The sequence below is a fragment of the Phytophthora parasitica genome (assembly GCF_000247585.1).
Source record: "Phytophthora parasitica INRA-310 unplaced genomic scaffold supercont2.16, whole genome shotgun sequence".
NCBI classification, from domain to species: Eukaryota; Oomycota; class Peronosporomycetes; order Peronosporales; family Peronosporaceae; genus Phytophthora; species Phytophthora nicotianae.
In genome coordinates, this window is record NW_008649002.1 from 826,613 (window position 1) to 842,333 (window position 15,721).

The 15,721-nt window shown below is 48.1% G+C and overlaps 8 protein-coding genes across 8 annotated transcripts in view; 2 read left to right on the forward strand and 6 right to left on the reverse strand.

The window, feature by feature from the left end:
• PPTG_08914 (hypothetical protein) overlaps window positions 1-266 on the forward strand; it is a gene marked incomplete at both ends in the record, with an annotated part of 742 nt that extends 476 nt beyond the window's left edge. The window contains one exon of the mRNA XM_008903662.1: window positions 241-266. Coding sequence (XP_008901910.1) covers window positions 241-266 — 26 coding nt within the window. The remainder of the gene's footprint in view (window positions 1-240) is intronic.
• A 1,036-nt stretch (window positions 267-1,302) lies between these two features.
• Window positions 1,303-2,777, reverse strand: PPTG_08915 (hypothetical protein; the record flags this gene model as incomplete). The annotated part of the gene is made up of 2 exons (XM_008903663.1): window positions 2,122-2,777; window positions 1,303-2,045 (listed from the first exon to the last, which is right to left on the reverse strand). Exons 1-2 carry the CDS (start codon window positions 2,447-2,449, stop codon window positions 1,303-1,305), a joined length of 1,071 nt encoding a protein of 356 aa, XP_008901911.1. The 5' UTR covers window positions 2,450-2,777.
• Window positions 2,503-4,746, forward strand: PPTG_08916 (hypothetical protein; the record flags this gene model as incomplete). Its single annotated transcript, XM_008903664.1, has 3 exons — window positions 2,503-4,157; window positions 4,385-4,397; window positions 4,459-4,746. The coding sequence occupies 3 exons, from the start codon at window positions 2,503-2,505 to the stop codon at window positions 4,744-4,746; spliced, it is 1,956 nt and encodes a 651-aa protein (XP_008901912.1).
• Window positions 4,747-5,191: 445 nt separating this feature from the next.
• PPTG_08917 (hypothetical protein) lies at window positions 5,192-6,850 on the reverse strand (the record flags this gene model as incomplete). The annotated part of the gene is made up of 3 exons (XM_008903665.1): window positions 6,752-6,850; window positions 6,274-6,665; window positions 5,192-6,214 (listed from the first exon to the last, which is right to left on the reverse strand). Exons 1-3 carry the CDS (start codon window positions 6,819-6,821, stop codon window positions 5,192-5,194), a joined length of 1,485 nt encoding a protein of 494 aa, XP_008901913.1. The 5' UTR covers window positions 6,822-6,850.
• PPTG_08918 (hypothetical protein) lies at window positions 6,838-8,804 on the reverse strand. The gene has a single exon (XM_008903666.1). The coding sequence runs from the start codon at window positions 8,798-8,800 to the stop codon at window positions 6,932-6,934; it is 1,869 nt and encodes a 622-aa protein (XP_008901914.1). The 5' UTR covers window positions 8,801-8,804; the 3' UTR covers window positions 6,838-6,931.
• A 77-nt stretch (window positions 8,805-8,881) lies between these two features.
• Window positions 8,882-10,213, reverse strand: PPTG_08919 (hypothetical protein; the record flags this gene model as incomplete). The annotated part of the gene is made up of 3 exons (XM_008903667.1): window positions 8,882-8,967; window positions 9,039-9,081; window positions 9,152-10,213. 3 exons carry the CDS (start codon window positions 10,211-10,213, stop codon window positions 8,882-8,884), a joined length of 1,191 nt encoding a protein of 396 aa, XP_008901915.1.
• A 1,046-nt stretch (window positions 10,214-11,259) lies between these two features.
• Window positions 11,260-13,659, reverse strand: PPTG_08920 (hypothetical protein; the record flags this gene model as incomplete). The annotated part of the gene is made up of 7 exons (XM_008903668.1): window positions 11,260-11,658; window positions 11,729-11,827; window positions 11,889-11,948; window positions 12,026-12,114; window positions 12,190-12,776; window positions 12,850-13,094; window positions 13,162-13,659. 7 exons carry the CDS (start codon window positions 13,657-13,659, stop codon window positions 11,260-11,262), a joined length of 1,977 nt encoding a protein of 658 aa, XP_008901916.1.
• Window positions 13,660-13,971: 312 nt separating this feature from the next.
• PPTG_22429 (hypothetical protein) lies at window positions 13,972-14,844 on the reverse strand (the record flags this gene model as incomplete). Its single annotated transcript, XM_008903839.1, has 2 exons — window positions 13,972-14,217; window positions 14,710-14,844. The coding sequence occupies 2 exons, from the start codon at window positions 14,842-14,844 to the stop codon at window positions 13,972-13,974; spliced, it is 381 nt and encodes a 126-aa protein (XP_008902087.1).
• Between the last annotated feature and the right edge of the window lie 877 nt (window positions 14,845-15,721).

Sequence of the window (15,721 nt, forward strand, 5' to 3'; positions counted from 1 at the left end):
ACTGATAAAATGATTCGCTTGAATACTGAATACGTAGCGATACTTCGCGCGAATTCCCGTCGCGATCTAAAGCTACTGATTACTGATTTTAACATCCCTGGATTAACCGAAGATGGAATCATGCATTACTACAATCGCGCTATTGCTCGTGGAAAAGGTCAAATGCTCTTCATCGATAGTGTAAAGGGACAGATACGGTATAACTTTGATCAAACGATTAATATTGGAGAAAATTATTAGCTGTCTCATATAGCAGCAAGTATTAGAACGAAGTGGTGCAATCGAAGATTGCCTGATCACCTTCGGTGTATCGTCGAAAAGACGAAGACTTTGAGAACAAGTTCTCTGCAGTCTTCTGAATGAGTTCATTTGTGAAAATTGACCAAACCTGTCTAGTCCAGGATGGGCTTAATAGCCGATGGGTGTATACTTTCCCTGGGTCTGCTTGTAATTTCCAGGATGTAGAAGCATCGATTCAATCGATCTCTCTATATAACTCTGAATTCAACGTTGATTCGATTCAGTTCGCCAATACCAGCTTTCAAATCGAAGTTCCAACAGCTGCAACAACAAGCGTTATTAGTGTCAATCTCGCTGATGGTTATTATCTATACAGTGATATCAATCGAAATATTCAAACGGCTCTAGTCAATGCTGGAGCATATCTAATTGATTCTAATGGTAACAATGTCTTCTATATTCAAATCGAAGAGAATTCGACCTATTACGCTTGCCAGCTTGACTGCAGCGCTACTCCAACCTCTTTACCTACTGGATATAGCCGACCATCCACTGGCCTTTATTCAACAGGTGGATCTGGTTTGCCGACGACAACTCGCGTCCCGCGTTTAATCATCAATAACGCTGCTTTTGGCTCTTTGCTTGGTCTAACGCTTAGTACATATCCAGCATCACCATCAACAACTGCTGTTAGTACTCTATCCAACACTATCCCTCAGATCTCGCCTACGTCTTCCTACGTTGTCAGGTGTGATCTAATCAAGAATGATTTCGTAGCTAGTGGGGATATCATGTCTGTGTTCGATAAGGGTGATTCAACGATCGGGAAACAGATTCAATACTTTCCAAGTCACGAAACTTGGTGTCGTACCCATGATGGAGCAAGGAATACAGTATCGATTAGCATCTGGAATCAGAACGATCAACGAGTCCATTTCCGCGATACTAGCGTTAATATCATGCTACTACTACGCAAGCGGCATTCCTTGAGTTAAGTCTAAAGGATAAAAAAAATATTTTTTTTTGATATCGCTTTATGCATCGAGAAGGTGCGAGAGAGCTTTACATGGTGAAACTTCCTCCGTGCTTATTCTTGCGCATAGCGCGAAGCTTAGCCATATGGTCTTTTGCGGCTTGCGAACCCTTCACAAACTTAGCCTTGTGTGGCTTAGAGACCCCAATACCATAGCGAGATTTAATCGTCCTTCGAACTTGATGGATCATGTCATGATGTTCTTTCTTATTAGATTTGCTAACTAAATATCGTTCACCAGCATCGGCAATATCCGTGAGAATTCCTCGTTCCTTAGCATAACGAAGAGCGTTACCAGCGTGTCTCCTTACGTCAGCCATACTGATACGACCACCCTCCTCATCACTATCATACCCATCCAGCCCTACACCTGTTAATGTTTTTAGACCTGCTCTGGCAGGTACTGCGAGTTCTGGTTGACCAAGCGCAGTCGCAAGCGCTGGAACGGCGGCATCGGCTGCCTTACTGAGTAACCCACTGTCCTTGGTGAATTTGAAACCGGATTTGATTCCATGCCAGATCTTGCTCCAGACAGACGAGCCAAGAGCCTTCTTGTACCCCTTTTTGATTTCATGTCTCGTGATATGGAGACGAACGCCACGGCCGGCTTTCTTAGCTTTGAGCACCTTCTCATGTGATTCTGGATGGATATGTAATTTAGCTCCTGATCCCTGTAGCTCGGCTGCTGTGAGCGATAGCTTGCCATCACGAAAAGCTTTTCGCAATTTTCGAGCTGGGACTCCGCTTGAAATGGTTAATTCGCGGTACATGACTGTTAGTATATTTAACTCAGAACTAATCTGCAACAAAAATATTTAAATCCTTAAATTCCTTGAATAGATCCATACGATTATGTTGCTTCGCGTATAACCATAGCATCGACCATATGCCACAGTATTCTCCCTGTGCTGATTGAGTTTGAAGTTCATTGTATTTGCTGATACCATACTCGCGCGGAGGCCCTTCACCCATAGAGTCATAGTATTCGTGGTTATAGACTGCCGTCCAATGCCCTACATCCTGATTTGGCTTACGTAGAAGTATCAGGAACGAACCATTCTTGGGAAGTGGCTTTTGGATCTCATTTGACTCATAAATAGCGTCGAGATGCACATTGAGTTTCTCGGCTAATGCTATAAGATCATGATCGCTGCTAATCCCTTTAATGAGCTCCATTTATTTATTTTTTCACGGAAGCTATATCATCTCAGATATAACTACAATCAACTATGACCGATACCCAACTCGCTGATCAATTTCTGTATCAGAGCTCGCTGAAGAGCGACCCGGCCGTAAAGGTCAGTTCCCGTAAGCGTGTACCGTACGTAATCGATCTTAATCAGGGTTCGTACGCTAATGGCATTATCACTATCGATGCCACAGCTCAGCTAAATGGCGCTGAGGGGTTTGCTTGCCTTCGTGATGCATATGTAGTCATTCCGTACAAGGTATCGATGAAGAACACCCATGCGAGTACCGATCTTGCAGCGGCTGCCAATCGTCTCTCCGTCGGGCTGAAGTGCGGTGTTTGGAATGTTATCGATGGTATGTCGCTTGAGCTTAATGGTAAGAGCGTGATTTCGATGTCCGAATACAAGCTGTTCGCTAACAACCTTCGCGCTCAGGCGGAGACTTCGCTTGACTATGTGAATAAACATGGTGCTGAGGATTTCCTATTTCCAGATTCCTCAGGATCGTTGGTATTCTCATCCGCTACTACCAGTCTGTATGGTGATGGGTATTCCGCTACTGCTTCTGACATCACCCCTGCCCTTGGAACAGCTGCTACTGGCGCTGGCGTCCTTCCAGCCAATGACGGTTTTGTTAAGAGACTCCTGAGCAACCCCCCTGTGGCTGGAGGCCAAAATACGAATGGTTGGCCAACTATTGCCTCTGGAGCTGCTAACACGATTTCAAACCAATTCGGACGAGGTGCCTTTGTTCCTGGTACTGCAACTCATGGAACTATTGCTGACACCTGGAATTACATGCTCAAGATCAAGCTTGTTGATCTCCACCCTATCTTCAAGGAGCTCGATCTCATGGCTAATCCCCAGATCAAGCTTCGTTTCCGTGTGAATCAGGGTTCGTCTGTGATTGCTCTTGCCACGTCAAAATCTATGACTCTGTCGTCGACAACGCTTGTTTCGGGTCAATCCTGCCCAATTATGGTTGCTGCTTCAGCTGGATCTGCACCTAATTCTGGTGTATTTGGAACCAGTGCCGCTGGCCAGATCTCAGTAGCTTGGGGTGCTATTACCAATTCGCTCGAGCCTACAATTGATTCAACCTACTTCCCTTTCACGACTACTCGACTCTACGTTCCGTTTGTAGATCTTGAAAACCCTCAGGCTCTAATTAGCAAGCCGAACAAAACCGTTCGTTACATGGATTATTCCGCTCAGTGGTTCTACCAGCGAGCAGGTACTGGTGTATCTAGTACCCAGCTGAATACTGCATTCGACCTTCAGCTATCCGCTTCGCTGAAGAACGCTAAGGTAGTAGCTTTGCTTCCGTTTGCTGAGACTTCAAGCGGTAATTTCAATACTGCTAGCATTCAACAGTTCCAGAGCTGTTTCGATAGTGCCCCGTGGACTGTTCAACCTGGTTCATCGATCCGCAACTTCAATGTTCGCATTGGTAGCCAGCAGGTGTTTGACATCTCGTATGACTATGACTTCATGGATTTCTGCAATGAATTCTCTAAGCTAGCCTCGATCAACGGTGATCAGACGAAGGAGCTATCGAATGGTCTAATTGACTATCAGACCTGGCAGCAAACCAACAGAGTGCTCGTAGCTGATGTATCTCGCTTGACCGAGAAGGATGTCCCACAGAGCATCCAAGTCATGGGAACGAACGCCTCAACGCAGGGTACCAATATGTTGGTGATGTCGGATTTGAGAACGAGATGACGTATAATCGCTTGACAGGGGAAGTATTAGAATACACTGCTAACTAAGCTGGTGTAAAAAAAGAGTAATGTATTGAGATTGATCTATTGGTGATATTTGATAATTAGCCTCTCAGCAGCTCATAAGTGATTTGCTTACGAAATAAATAGATTTGAGTTTTCGTTGAGTGTAAGTCTAATTATTAATATTTTTATAGATATTTTCTAGGGGTATGTATATAGATACCCTGATATAATAATAATGATGAGCTCAGTTTTAACTTTTGGCAAGCATAAGGCAAAGACGATCACAGAAGTATATAACTGCGATCCAGGCTACTGCCGTTGGCTGCTGAATCAAAAGATTCTCATTGATTCCAACCCTGCGATAAGTGAATTTCTTAAGAGTAAGTTTGTCAATGATGATGGATCATTCCTAATGACTTGGGGGAAATATAAAGGTAAGACCATCCTACAGATTCAACGTATCGATAGCAACTACATTCAGTGGTTGAAGAAGAATGAGTTTGTTAATGAAAAGATGCCTCAGTTGAAGTCTGCTCTTGGTGAGTTGGTTTAAGTATTTGTTGTCGTCCAAATTATATACACAACTACGGTATGGGCCAAACGCCATCGCAACAGATCCATCAGGACATTCTCGAACTGAAACACGAGCTTGACATAATCAACACTGCTATCGCCAATCTACCTCGAGATATTCGAAATCAGCTTATGCAGATTGTCAAGGAACAGCTGAAGGATCAATATGAATCAGTTGTTGATCATATCGAATCGCGTTGATCAACTCTCATTTTTTTTCTAATCCAAAATGTGGTGGTTGACATCAGAGTTAGCGAATCTTGTCTGTGGTGCTTGGAGGTGTGGAGGAGACCTCCTTCGCACCAGATGGTACTTAGCGGTATTGTAGTCGATTTCAACAGCTGGTGGTCAGGAAGCTCTAAACCTACTCTCGTTGGTAAATTACGGGAAGAAAAAAAACTGGCGGCGTTATGTGCTGGATATTACTACTTCTGTTTCCGCACTACCGTTTGTAGCCTTGTAACCATACGTTGGAGCTCATCCATCTTGGCGTCGTGATCACGTAGAGTCTCCCCAAGCTGCTGCTGGACCAACGTCTTGATCAAGTCTACTGCCTCTTTCTTCATCACCTTTCGACGTGTTTTACCAACTGAAGGGGCTTGAGAAGGCGCTGCAGGATCAGCATCATGGTGACCATTTCCCTCTTCCTGTCCTTGTGCCTGTATAAAGCGGCGGTGCACTTCCTTCTCCACAGCTTCCAACTGGAGTTGTCGTAATTGCTGTTGCTCATCTTCAAGCTTCTGTTGCAGAACTCGATGTTGTTCCTCCTCCTCTTTAATCTTTTGCTCAAGTAGTTGCCGCTCTTCCTTCTCCTTCGCTAGCTGATGCTCGTTTTCAGCTTCTCGGCACTTCTTTTCCTCCATTTCACCTTGAAGCTTTTCAATCTCTCGTGCTTGCTGGGCTTCTTTCAGTGTTCGCTCAATTTGCACGCGTTTGCGCCAGAAACATGCCCATCGCAGGCGGATCCATCTCTGCATGAAAGTAGCCGCGTCATTTTCTCGTTGCAAGCGTCGTTGTGCTGCCTTTTGCTTACGTTGTCTAGAATAGGCCTGTGCTGCCCACCGCTGAATGTGATCTGCTGCGATCTCGCTTAATTTTTGCTGCTCAACTTCCCGTTCATGCTCGCAGTTGGTTCGAATGATACCAACGTGTCTTCGATAACACCTTGCAATCACCGAGGCAGCAGCGCTCTCTGCGTTTGCGTTCTCTGTACCCTGTACCTCGTTCTTGATGATGTTGGAGCTTTTATCTGCCTCAGCTTCTTCTACCTCCTGTCGATCAGTCTCATGCATGTCGCCCTGTAGCTGTGGAAATACTAACTCTTCTTCATCTTCAGTATCGTCCTCATTCGCTTCAACTGCTTGTTGGTCCATGTCTTCTTCTTCTGTATCTTGGACCTGTTCGCGTTCTCTCCAGCTTTTTCGCTGTCTTAATCTTTCTCGCTCTGCCTACGTACGACAGTCATTAGTTGAAAGATTACCAAAGACGTAGTACAGACTCAACGAACCTGCCGCCGTGCATCTCGCGCTGCTTCAGTAGCTCGCTCCGCCTGCTCCAGATTTTTGCGCAACTGAAGGACAGCTCCGACATGCCCACGCAGTTCTTTCACTTCGTCTGCTTCTTCTTCATCATCATCGAGTTCAGGCGGGTCGGACTCTTGTCGAGTCTGCTGCTGAATTCGTTGTCGTGCGCTCGCAGGAGGCCGTGGAGTCGTGCCTGTATCAACTAAATTTGTGGTATTCTGTATCCGAGGAACAGTCCTCACTGCCTGCACGTAGTTCGATGGGAAGAGGCCGACGACATCGGGACTCTCCACGTTGTATCCAGACCACCACCCGTCATCTTGTACGTGCAGAACTCGCAGCACGTCTCCTTCCTGGAAACTCAACTCATCGGATTCTACAAGTTCCAAAAGGTACACACACATCCATTAGAACGGATGCACTTGAAGCACAGTGTTGCAAGGGGAAATTACGATCGAATACGTTCAGGTTCGTAGTCGTAAAGGGCCGTGACCTGCATACTCCACTTGCGGTCTCGGCCTCGTTCCGTCATTATGACAACGGAACTCGCTAACGTGATCAAAAGCAAAGACCCGAAAGCGAGTGAGAATAGTTGACAGTCTGAAATAGCCCATCAAATTTGAGCCCCTTTTAAAAAGTAGTCTACGCTGCCGACGCGAAGGTTTCGCGTTGAAGCTCCTGCCACTTTGGGTTCTCGTCAATCACGTCAGTAAGCGCCTCGGAGAGCACGTTCACCACGTTCTCAATGTGCCAAGTGTCCACCTCAAGTCCACCGATCGCCAGACGTAAGAAGTGAACACCGTCCACGACCGAGTGGATAAGGAACGCCTTGCCCGACTCGTTTACGCGACGGAGTAGAGCTTCATTGAGTTCACGACCACCGAATGTCACGTAGAAGCACACGAGGCCCATCCGCGCCCTCACAAAGAGCTTGAAACGACCATCTTTTTCCAGAAGCTCTTCAGCCTGTCTAGCCAACGCAACCGACTGACGGATATGCGCACGAAGTCCAGTAGCTCCGAAGCGACGGAAGGTGAACCAGAGCTTGAGCGCTCGGAAGCGACGACCGAGTGGCACCTGCCAGTCTTTGTAGTTAAGAGCAGATTGCATGAACTCATTCTTGAGGTACTCTGGGTCCAGTGCTAGCGAGCGAATGACAGGACGACGGTCTTTCACCCACAACAGACTCGCATCAAAACTCACGAGCAGCCACTTGTGCGTGTTAATGCAAATGGAGTCACAGCCTTCTACACCGTCCAGCCAATGCTGGTATTCGGGGCATACAGCAGCAGCTCCTCCGTAAGCTCCGTCAAGGTGAACCCACACATGTTCAGGCTGCTCTCGTGCAACAGCGACCAGCTTCCGCAACGGATCGATAGCTGTGGTGGAGGTGGTGCCAAGTGTAGGCATCAAGCAGAATGGCACTAAACCTTTAGCTCGGTCTTCCGCCATGGCACGAGCCACATCGTCAGGTGCCAGTCCGTAGTTGTCTGAGTCAGCTTTGCCTCGAATCGTGGGCACCACTCGCAGATGAGGAATGTCCAACACCATGCAGCCCTTCTCCGCAATAGCATGCGTTTGGTCTGACACGTACACAACCAGTTTGGCCGCTTTCTCTTCTCGTTCTGTGCCTTCCAATCCTTCCAACGCCGCATGACGAGCTGCAATGAGTGCACACAGCGCTGATTCACTCGCTGAGCCTTGAATGACTCCACCTCCAGAAGAACTCGTGAGGAAACACTCAGGTAGTCCCAGTAGTTTGGCCATCCAGTCGCAGACTACTTGCTCAAGTTCCGTAGCTGCTGGGGCAGAGACCCACGAGAAGCCGACGACATCCAGTGACGAGCACAAATAGTCGGCTAGTACACTGGGGTCACTACCACATATTTTGAAGTAGGCGTGGAAATTTGGAGATGCCCAGTGAGTGAGCGCAGGGAAGATGAGCTGCTCGACGTCGCGGAAGATGTCGGCGTAGCTCTGCGGGTCTTCAGGACACGCAGTAGGTAGCTGAGCTCGCAATTCTCCGGGCTTCACTTTGGAGCGAATAGCGTACGAGGAGCTACCGGGTTCGCCGCGGTGAGGATCACGGCGCTGGAGGTTTTCGTGGTAGCGCACCAGAAGTTCCGTCAATGCTGCGGCTGGGTGACGGATGGCTTCTGGATCTTGGACGTCCAAAGGGCGAGTAGACTCAAGCGCTCGACGACGCGCAAGGTGCTGGAATGCAGCTAGCAGAGCGGCACCACCCGCCAGTCCAGAGCAGAAGGCAGCAACAGTGGAGACCGAGTCGCGCATAATATTGACAGGGTAAAAAATGACACTGAGGAGGTTGAAGAATGAAGAGAGAAAAGGAGCGCGATTTGCACAACCATTGACAAGCGTGAGACCGAGGACTCCGAGGTCGTACACCATTCTTGTGAGCGCTTCCGAAGTTTGGCATTGTTTTGCAGAGCAGAACTCATGTAGTTTGGCGCTTAATAACTCAAAGGAGAGAAGTCGAAGTGAAAGAAGCATCAGTTTACAGAGAATTCACAAAATATCGAAGTTGGTTCCAAGAAAATGATAACTGGCTGTCTTCCTCTTCTCACTCATGTCCTAGTAGGGAGTCGCCACCCCAAGGTCTTGATGCAACTGACGCTCAGCTTCGTACGCGGCTACTAGCTCCACGAACTCCCTCCATTCTGTCCCAAGTTAAGTGGTTAGTTTCCAGTTGCTCAGTTCATACCAGTAAGAATTCAGGTAACAGACGTACCTGGTCCTTCCGGATCGTCATGCAGCAAAGCTTTTCTCTCATTCTACACATGCACGGCCAAACAGAACGTCAGTTCTCAGTCATATCGAATCTTATAAAGCCACTGAACGTACATTTTCATCTTGGGGCAGATCTGGTGGCGGTGCTTGTTGGCTCTTGTTACCTGCCAACTTTTCCAGTTCACGAGCGTGAACCTTTTGCATCGCGATAATCTGTTGCTGCGAGTGCTTCAGCTTAACGTCAGTTTTGCCCTTGGCGAGGTTGAGTCGTGTCACCTCTCGCTCCAGCTCTGCAACCTGCTTCCTTTTGGCCTGTAGATCTGTGGTGAGTCCTAGACGCACTGCCAACGTGATCTCTAGGTGCTCCTTCTGTTCTTGATACTTCAATTTGAGAGCTTCGTGCTTCTTCTCAAGCGATCGCGTGGACTTTGCCAGTGTAGCTTCCAGCTGGTTGATCGTTTGTCGGTCGTTCTTGAGGTGAGTCTCCAGCTGGAGTATACGACCTTTTCGAGACATCAAGGCCATATCACGATCACTCTGATGAACAGCGAAGTCGCTCGCCTGTTGCTGGATGTTCTCCAAAGCGTCCTTCGTCTTCTTCACTTCAGAGTTAAAGAGCTCTCGAGTCTCAACTACAGATAATTGGAGCAAACGGTGCAAGCTCCGGACTTCCTGGACGAAGCGGAGAAGCTTAGTCTTCTCCTTTTCATTCTGACGAGAAGAAAGCTGTCGCTCACGCTCCCACTCGGCAACTTGGTCCTTTCTATCAAGCAGTAGTTTATTCACTTGTTCTTCGAGTTGGTGACGTTGAAGCTCATACTTGTGATGACTTTCTGCCATTTTAGACTGAAGCTCCTGGATCTCCACCTGTGCGTGCTCGAATCGTTCTTTTTCTTGTAAGAGAATGTTCAGTTCCTCACATGTACGAGTATGCTCAGCTTTTAGAGTGCGATGCTTCGTCTCCACGAACTCTCGCTGTAGCTTTTCGTCGTTTAACTCTTTGGTTAATCGGTCGTTGCCACTCTCCAGTTCCAGTTTCACCTTCGTCAACGCTGCGATCTCGTGTTTCCAGAGCCCCGCCTCGGTAGTAAATCGAGCCTGTTGGTGCTGTAGCTGCGTCTCTTTTTCTTTCGCAAGCGTCATCTTTTCAAGCGATACTTCTTCTTCACGAGCCATCAGTTTCGCTTGGAAACTCTCTTTCACATTGGCTAGCTGACGTGCAAACAGGTCGCTACTCTGCTCCGAAGCCGCCACTTTTTGCTCCAAGTTTTCAATAGTCGTTCGCGCTGTGATCGCCTCGACTTCCAGATGAGATTTCTCACTCGTCAGCAGCTCCACTTGCGATTGTAATGATGCCAAGGCAGCTACAAGAGCATTTGTATTTCCTAGAGGAGCTCCCGTTCCACTTGCCCTGCTGCTCTCAACTACTTTTGCCTTCCGAGGTTTCAAGTCTTGTGCAGCAGGAGCCTCTTTACTTTCACTTGGCTGGCGAGAATCGACAACGTTTTCTTGTTCACTGCTAGTCGTTGATGTCGGGGCTGCTGCAGTTTCCAACTCGATAACGGAATCCCTTTCTGAATCCTTTGAATCCTGCAGCACGTTTCCTGATGAGTTTTCTCGTTTTTGAGAAAAGATCTTTGATGCTGGAGAGCTGATAGTCAACGACGACTGACGCTTCACAATACGCTTTCTACATCAAAGAAACAGGAATTGTTATCAAGATGCCAGTGATCATTATTGAAGGACGACGTGCTTTGCACTTAAGGAAGGAGAACGGGGCTTAGCAGTAGTAACACTTTTGCGAGTAGCCTACGTAGAATCGTAGAGTTAGCACCAGTACAGCCTCAGTGACCTTCCAAAGTTCATACAGGTTTGTTTGCTGCCACCGGGGGAGGCACAGCCAACGACGCCCTGATCCTTGGCGAGAAATCCAAGCGGAAATCTGCACTCGGGCTGTCGGTAGCAGTAGTCTGATCAGTTGTTGCCATATACCAGTTCTACATCAACTCACCGTCTGGATCGACTTCCAGGACTGGATAATCTCGACTCGTCATCGTCTTCGAGGTAGCCAAACACTTGCTGATCGTCCAGATCGTCGAAGTTGACGTCGCTGCTGCTGGAGAACGACGAGTTCGACCCTCTACAGCTCATTATTGCGGCTATAGTGATCTCACAAGAGGCTGCCGTTTCATACCGAATGCATGCTTCAAACTTTATTTACCTCACTTTCTGGAGCGTTTTAAAGCCATCGCCGGCTGACTTGCTCGTTTTGCTCGATGGCGACGGAACTTATGAGGGCCTTCACCAACCATGTCACTCACTAGAGTCTTCCGTTCGATAGCTGAGTCGTCCCAGGATGAACCGAACTGGGCTTTCCGGTTCACGCGAAGAGCTCCTGCAGCCATATTGCCGTCTTTCTTGCCTTGATCGTCGGAGCTGCTCTCGTGGTTTTCCATCCGCCAAAACCATTCTCGAAGATCAGCACGCTCCTTGCATTTGGACACACAGCGGAACAGAAGTCGAAGCAGGTAGAAGAGGATGATGAAGCCTGACAGGACGATAGCGCAGAGGATTCCTGCCTTCATGGTCGTGATCACTTCGCGTACGATCAACATTTCGTTCTATCAAAAAAAAATTAAAGTTTATGAGCGTATTTGAAGTTATACCCAGGCCAATTCCCTCAAACTGTACCCAGAGCGCGATGTTATCCCGTCGAACTTCATCAAGTAGCCGACCATAGGTCTGCAAGGTTTTCTCGGTAGTCGACAGTTCTTTGGCAACATGATCTTTCTGCAGATAACATAACAGTTAGCACACTCTCGCCAGCACGATAGGAACGTTGAGGATTTACCAGGTCCACGATCATGGAGCGAATTTCTTTCAGCTGTTCGTTCAGAGATTCTTGATTCGCCTAGACAGGTAACCGCAATAATATTCATCATGTCAACAGGTTTTTCTCCAGCAACAACACATTTTAGTCTTGAATACCTGCAACATCTTGATGGCTGCCCATTGGTGAGCGTGAAATTCCTCGAGTTGCCTCGACATGACGCTCTGGTTTACCTCTAAAGCTTGGACTGCAGTAATTCAACACAACATAAGAAAGGTAAGGAGGACCTGGAATGATGACAATGCATTGACACCATGCTTACTCTTCTTGGTGATACGCACGAAAATGCTCTCCAGGCGTCCAAGACCTTGTGTTGATGACGCTGGAAATCCGTGAGAAGTTGACAGCAGTGAAGATGTTGTTGGAGTGTTGCTGGGTGCAGTAGCGTTGGCATTGGCGACAGGAACGTTCGACGTGGTGGTGTTCGAACTGGATGCACCACTGGACGACGAGCCTGAAGAATACACTGAGCCTTCCCCAGCGTCCGCATCAACTGCTTCTGAACTCGTCGCAGGCAAGTGCTCATTATTACTGGAACTAGCTGCCACTTCTGCTTCAATCTGCTCTGGTGTATAGTCGACTAGGCAGCACATTCCATTGCTTCGATAGTGCTCAGTCCGCTGGGATTCATTGTAGAAAATAGCCACAACCGTGTTGTTCTTCTCCATTAGGCACTGACTCGTGAGCTCCGTCGGGTCAGGGAGACGAGGCACTGAGACCTCGACGCTGGCGGGCAAAGCCGACACCTTCGGGGCCGGGATCGCTGCCTGTACGTCCAGAGCTTCCGCTTCAGCGTCGATGCTCTTTTCCAGCTGAGAAATCACTTGCGTAAACGTCCGACCGAACACTCTGCAGCAATAGGACACAGCAGCGAATCTGTTAGCTCTGGAAGGGGATCAATAGTGCAAAGTAAAGCACACACCGCAGTTGACTCAGCGTGCAGTAATACTCGGATCCATAATGCGACAGGAAGCGGAACTTGATGTAGCGCACGTGTTGTTGCGAGTCCAGCTGGAAAATCTGCTCTCCGTTTGTGTGTGTTGCCGTGAAGTTGCCCAGCACGAGCCACGTGTCCGTAGGGTAATTGACGCTCCCCAGTACGATGAAATCTTTCACGGGGGACGAGAATTTCTCATAGTTGGCGATTGCAATGGCGTCCGCGTGCACCTGCAGCACCGCAATAATAATGATAAAGCGTCAATTTCTTGTCTAATGCATTGCAGCCCTTACGCACATCTTCCGAGAGGCTGATGACGACCCATTTCCGAGGGTTGGAGCACGGTGTGAGCATATATCGGTCCTTGTCCGGTACTAACAGGTTTGTGGGGCTCTTAGTGTCGGGCGCTGCGTCCAGGATCGTAGCACCGGCGTCCAGTGACGCGTAGTTCTGGCGCTTGCGGTTGTCCACGCTGTCGACGTCCACCACCTCAAACAGACCGCTGGGTACATCCAGTAGAGGGTCTACGTCTTCATCCGCTAGCTCCGTGTCCGTCGTGGGTTCGTCTGGTTCCTTAATGCGCTGCGGGCTCGAGGAAGCCTCGGTGGCGTGAGCATCACCGCTTGGAACATTGTTCTGCGTCGGCTCCGAGGCCGACGCTTCCGTTTTGCTCGGAGAGGCGGCAGTGCTGTCACCCGGCACTGAATCGGACGGCGCATCGGGCGTCACGATGCCCCGCACGCTACATAGCGCCAGGAGAAGCAGCAGCAGGAGCACCCGCTGCTTGGGGCTCATGGTTGGAAGAAAAAAAAATTGCATTGAAAACCAGTTTTCTAAACCTGAAAACCACTTCAGTTCTAGAAAATATCAGAAATATCCTGCTAAACAGAAGGGTCCTCGATCAGTTTGACCGGGTAAGAAAAAAAAACACACAAAAAAATGTGAACACCCTGACGTCGGGCCATTAGACACCAGAGATCCAACCGACCGAGTTTCACCATGTACATTTCCATCGAATCTCGATGAGAGAGAATGGGATGCAGGGATCTCTCGAATGAATATCGGTCAGGATGACAACACTGCAAGTATCTCTTGGTGAGAACAGAGCTAATCCTGTTGTTTGGAAGAGATGTTGCTTATCCCTGGGATATTTAAGCGATAGCCCGACCGCACCCAAAGCCTCACCTGTCGAGTTGCTGCACTGCTGGCCTGCAGCTGCGTACCGGCCGGCACCAGGAACGGCTCGGTGTCGTCATTACAAACCTTGTGCTGCATGTACATGTCAAAAAGCCTTAGCAATCTTCCTTGCACACGACTTTCAGGAACATGTTGAATCTGCTTGCATGGCCACAGCTAATCAGGATACATAAATCCTTAATTGCAGAGAACAAATACTATTATCAACAACTTCGACTACTGTTCCTTGTGCAATTTGCACTGCAAACTGCTACGCTTACAGTAAAATTTACTGGGGGGATACAGTACACTGCTTTCACTGCTTTCTATAGACTGCAGTAAAATTTACCGTAAATTGCAATTTGAAATGGGCGTGTCGTTCGTGCAAAAAGGCGGTGCCAGACGTGACAAGTGCACCAATTACTTCGGTCGATTTGCTGCTAAAATAACGGGTGGTCGCGGCTAGTCCACGCAAAGACACGGGGAGATCTTCGTTTACACCAGCATCCGAATGGGGTTCCGTACTCGAGAAGAGAATGCAAGACACGGCGGCAATCCGCGCTCTCTACAATACAGCACCAGGGCGAGCTGACTGGCGCCACTCACCTTCATCCCACCTTTTCCCATGCTTGGGGCCCAAGCCTTCGGCACAACTTGGCACAAACTTACCTTCGACTCGAAGTCTTCGAGGGGTTTGAGAGTTTCGACTACTGGTACTCGGTATATAGACTGGTAAAGCCAGTGATCACAAATTGCCGTCTCCGTCCCACCTTGGCTGCCCATTGTCGGCTCGAAAATGGTCATGAGCGCCCGATCTGCACTAGACGCTGGAATCCTTGAAGGCAACATCGGGAAGTGATTGTCGATTCCTGCGCGGTTTGTTAAGAGTCTCTGAGAGACCGTGTTCGAGCCGGACAGGAAGCGAGCGACGCTACATTTACTAACAGTAAGTTTCATTTGCGTACGTGTTGACAATTCCACCAAGTTCAATAAACTAGAATTAATTAATACATGTACGGAGTTATTAACAAATACTACTTAAGTAGACCCTTGCAAGTTTGGGAAGTGCCAGATCCTGGTTCTATTCAAAGCGTTCGCTTAGTGCTTTTGCATTTGATTCTTACTATTTTGTGACCAGAAGTTGTTAAGTGGTAGTGCATCAGATCACAAATCTAATTATTTAGAGTACAGGGATCTGGAGAGAGTGATCATAATTTGGCGAGCTCTTTTTTTTAGAAATGTACGCGCCCTATTATAGTCCGGTTTCAGTAAATGCTACACGTAGCGGACCAAAACTCAACATTTCCCGATATTAATTATCAAGGTGTTTGTATGAAATATCAATATTTAGTAAGGAGGACTCTATTGAGGAAGAGTTTTTATTCGGGCAAGTACGTTAGTGCTTTGATCTACCGTTAGAAGACACTTTAGATTTTTTTAACATTCGAATCTGAAAGCATTGTAAATGAACAGAATTTCCGATGTCATTGTCCACTACTAAGTACATGTATTGCGGACGCGGGATGGGCCGTCTCGACAATGCACACGACTCGACTTGTCAAACCGACGCGTCCAGCGAGATCGCCTTCCGGCAGCCTTCTTCCTTCCGGCTTGCTCCGAGAGAGCGAGCGATACACATGTACAACCTCACGCTTGAGAAGGCATAGGATTTAGGTCGAGA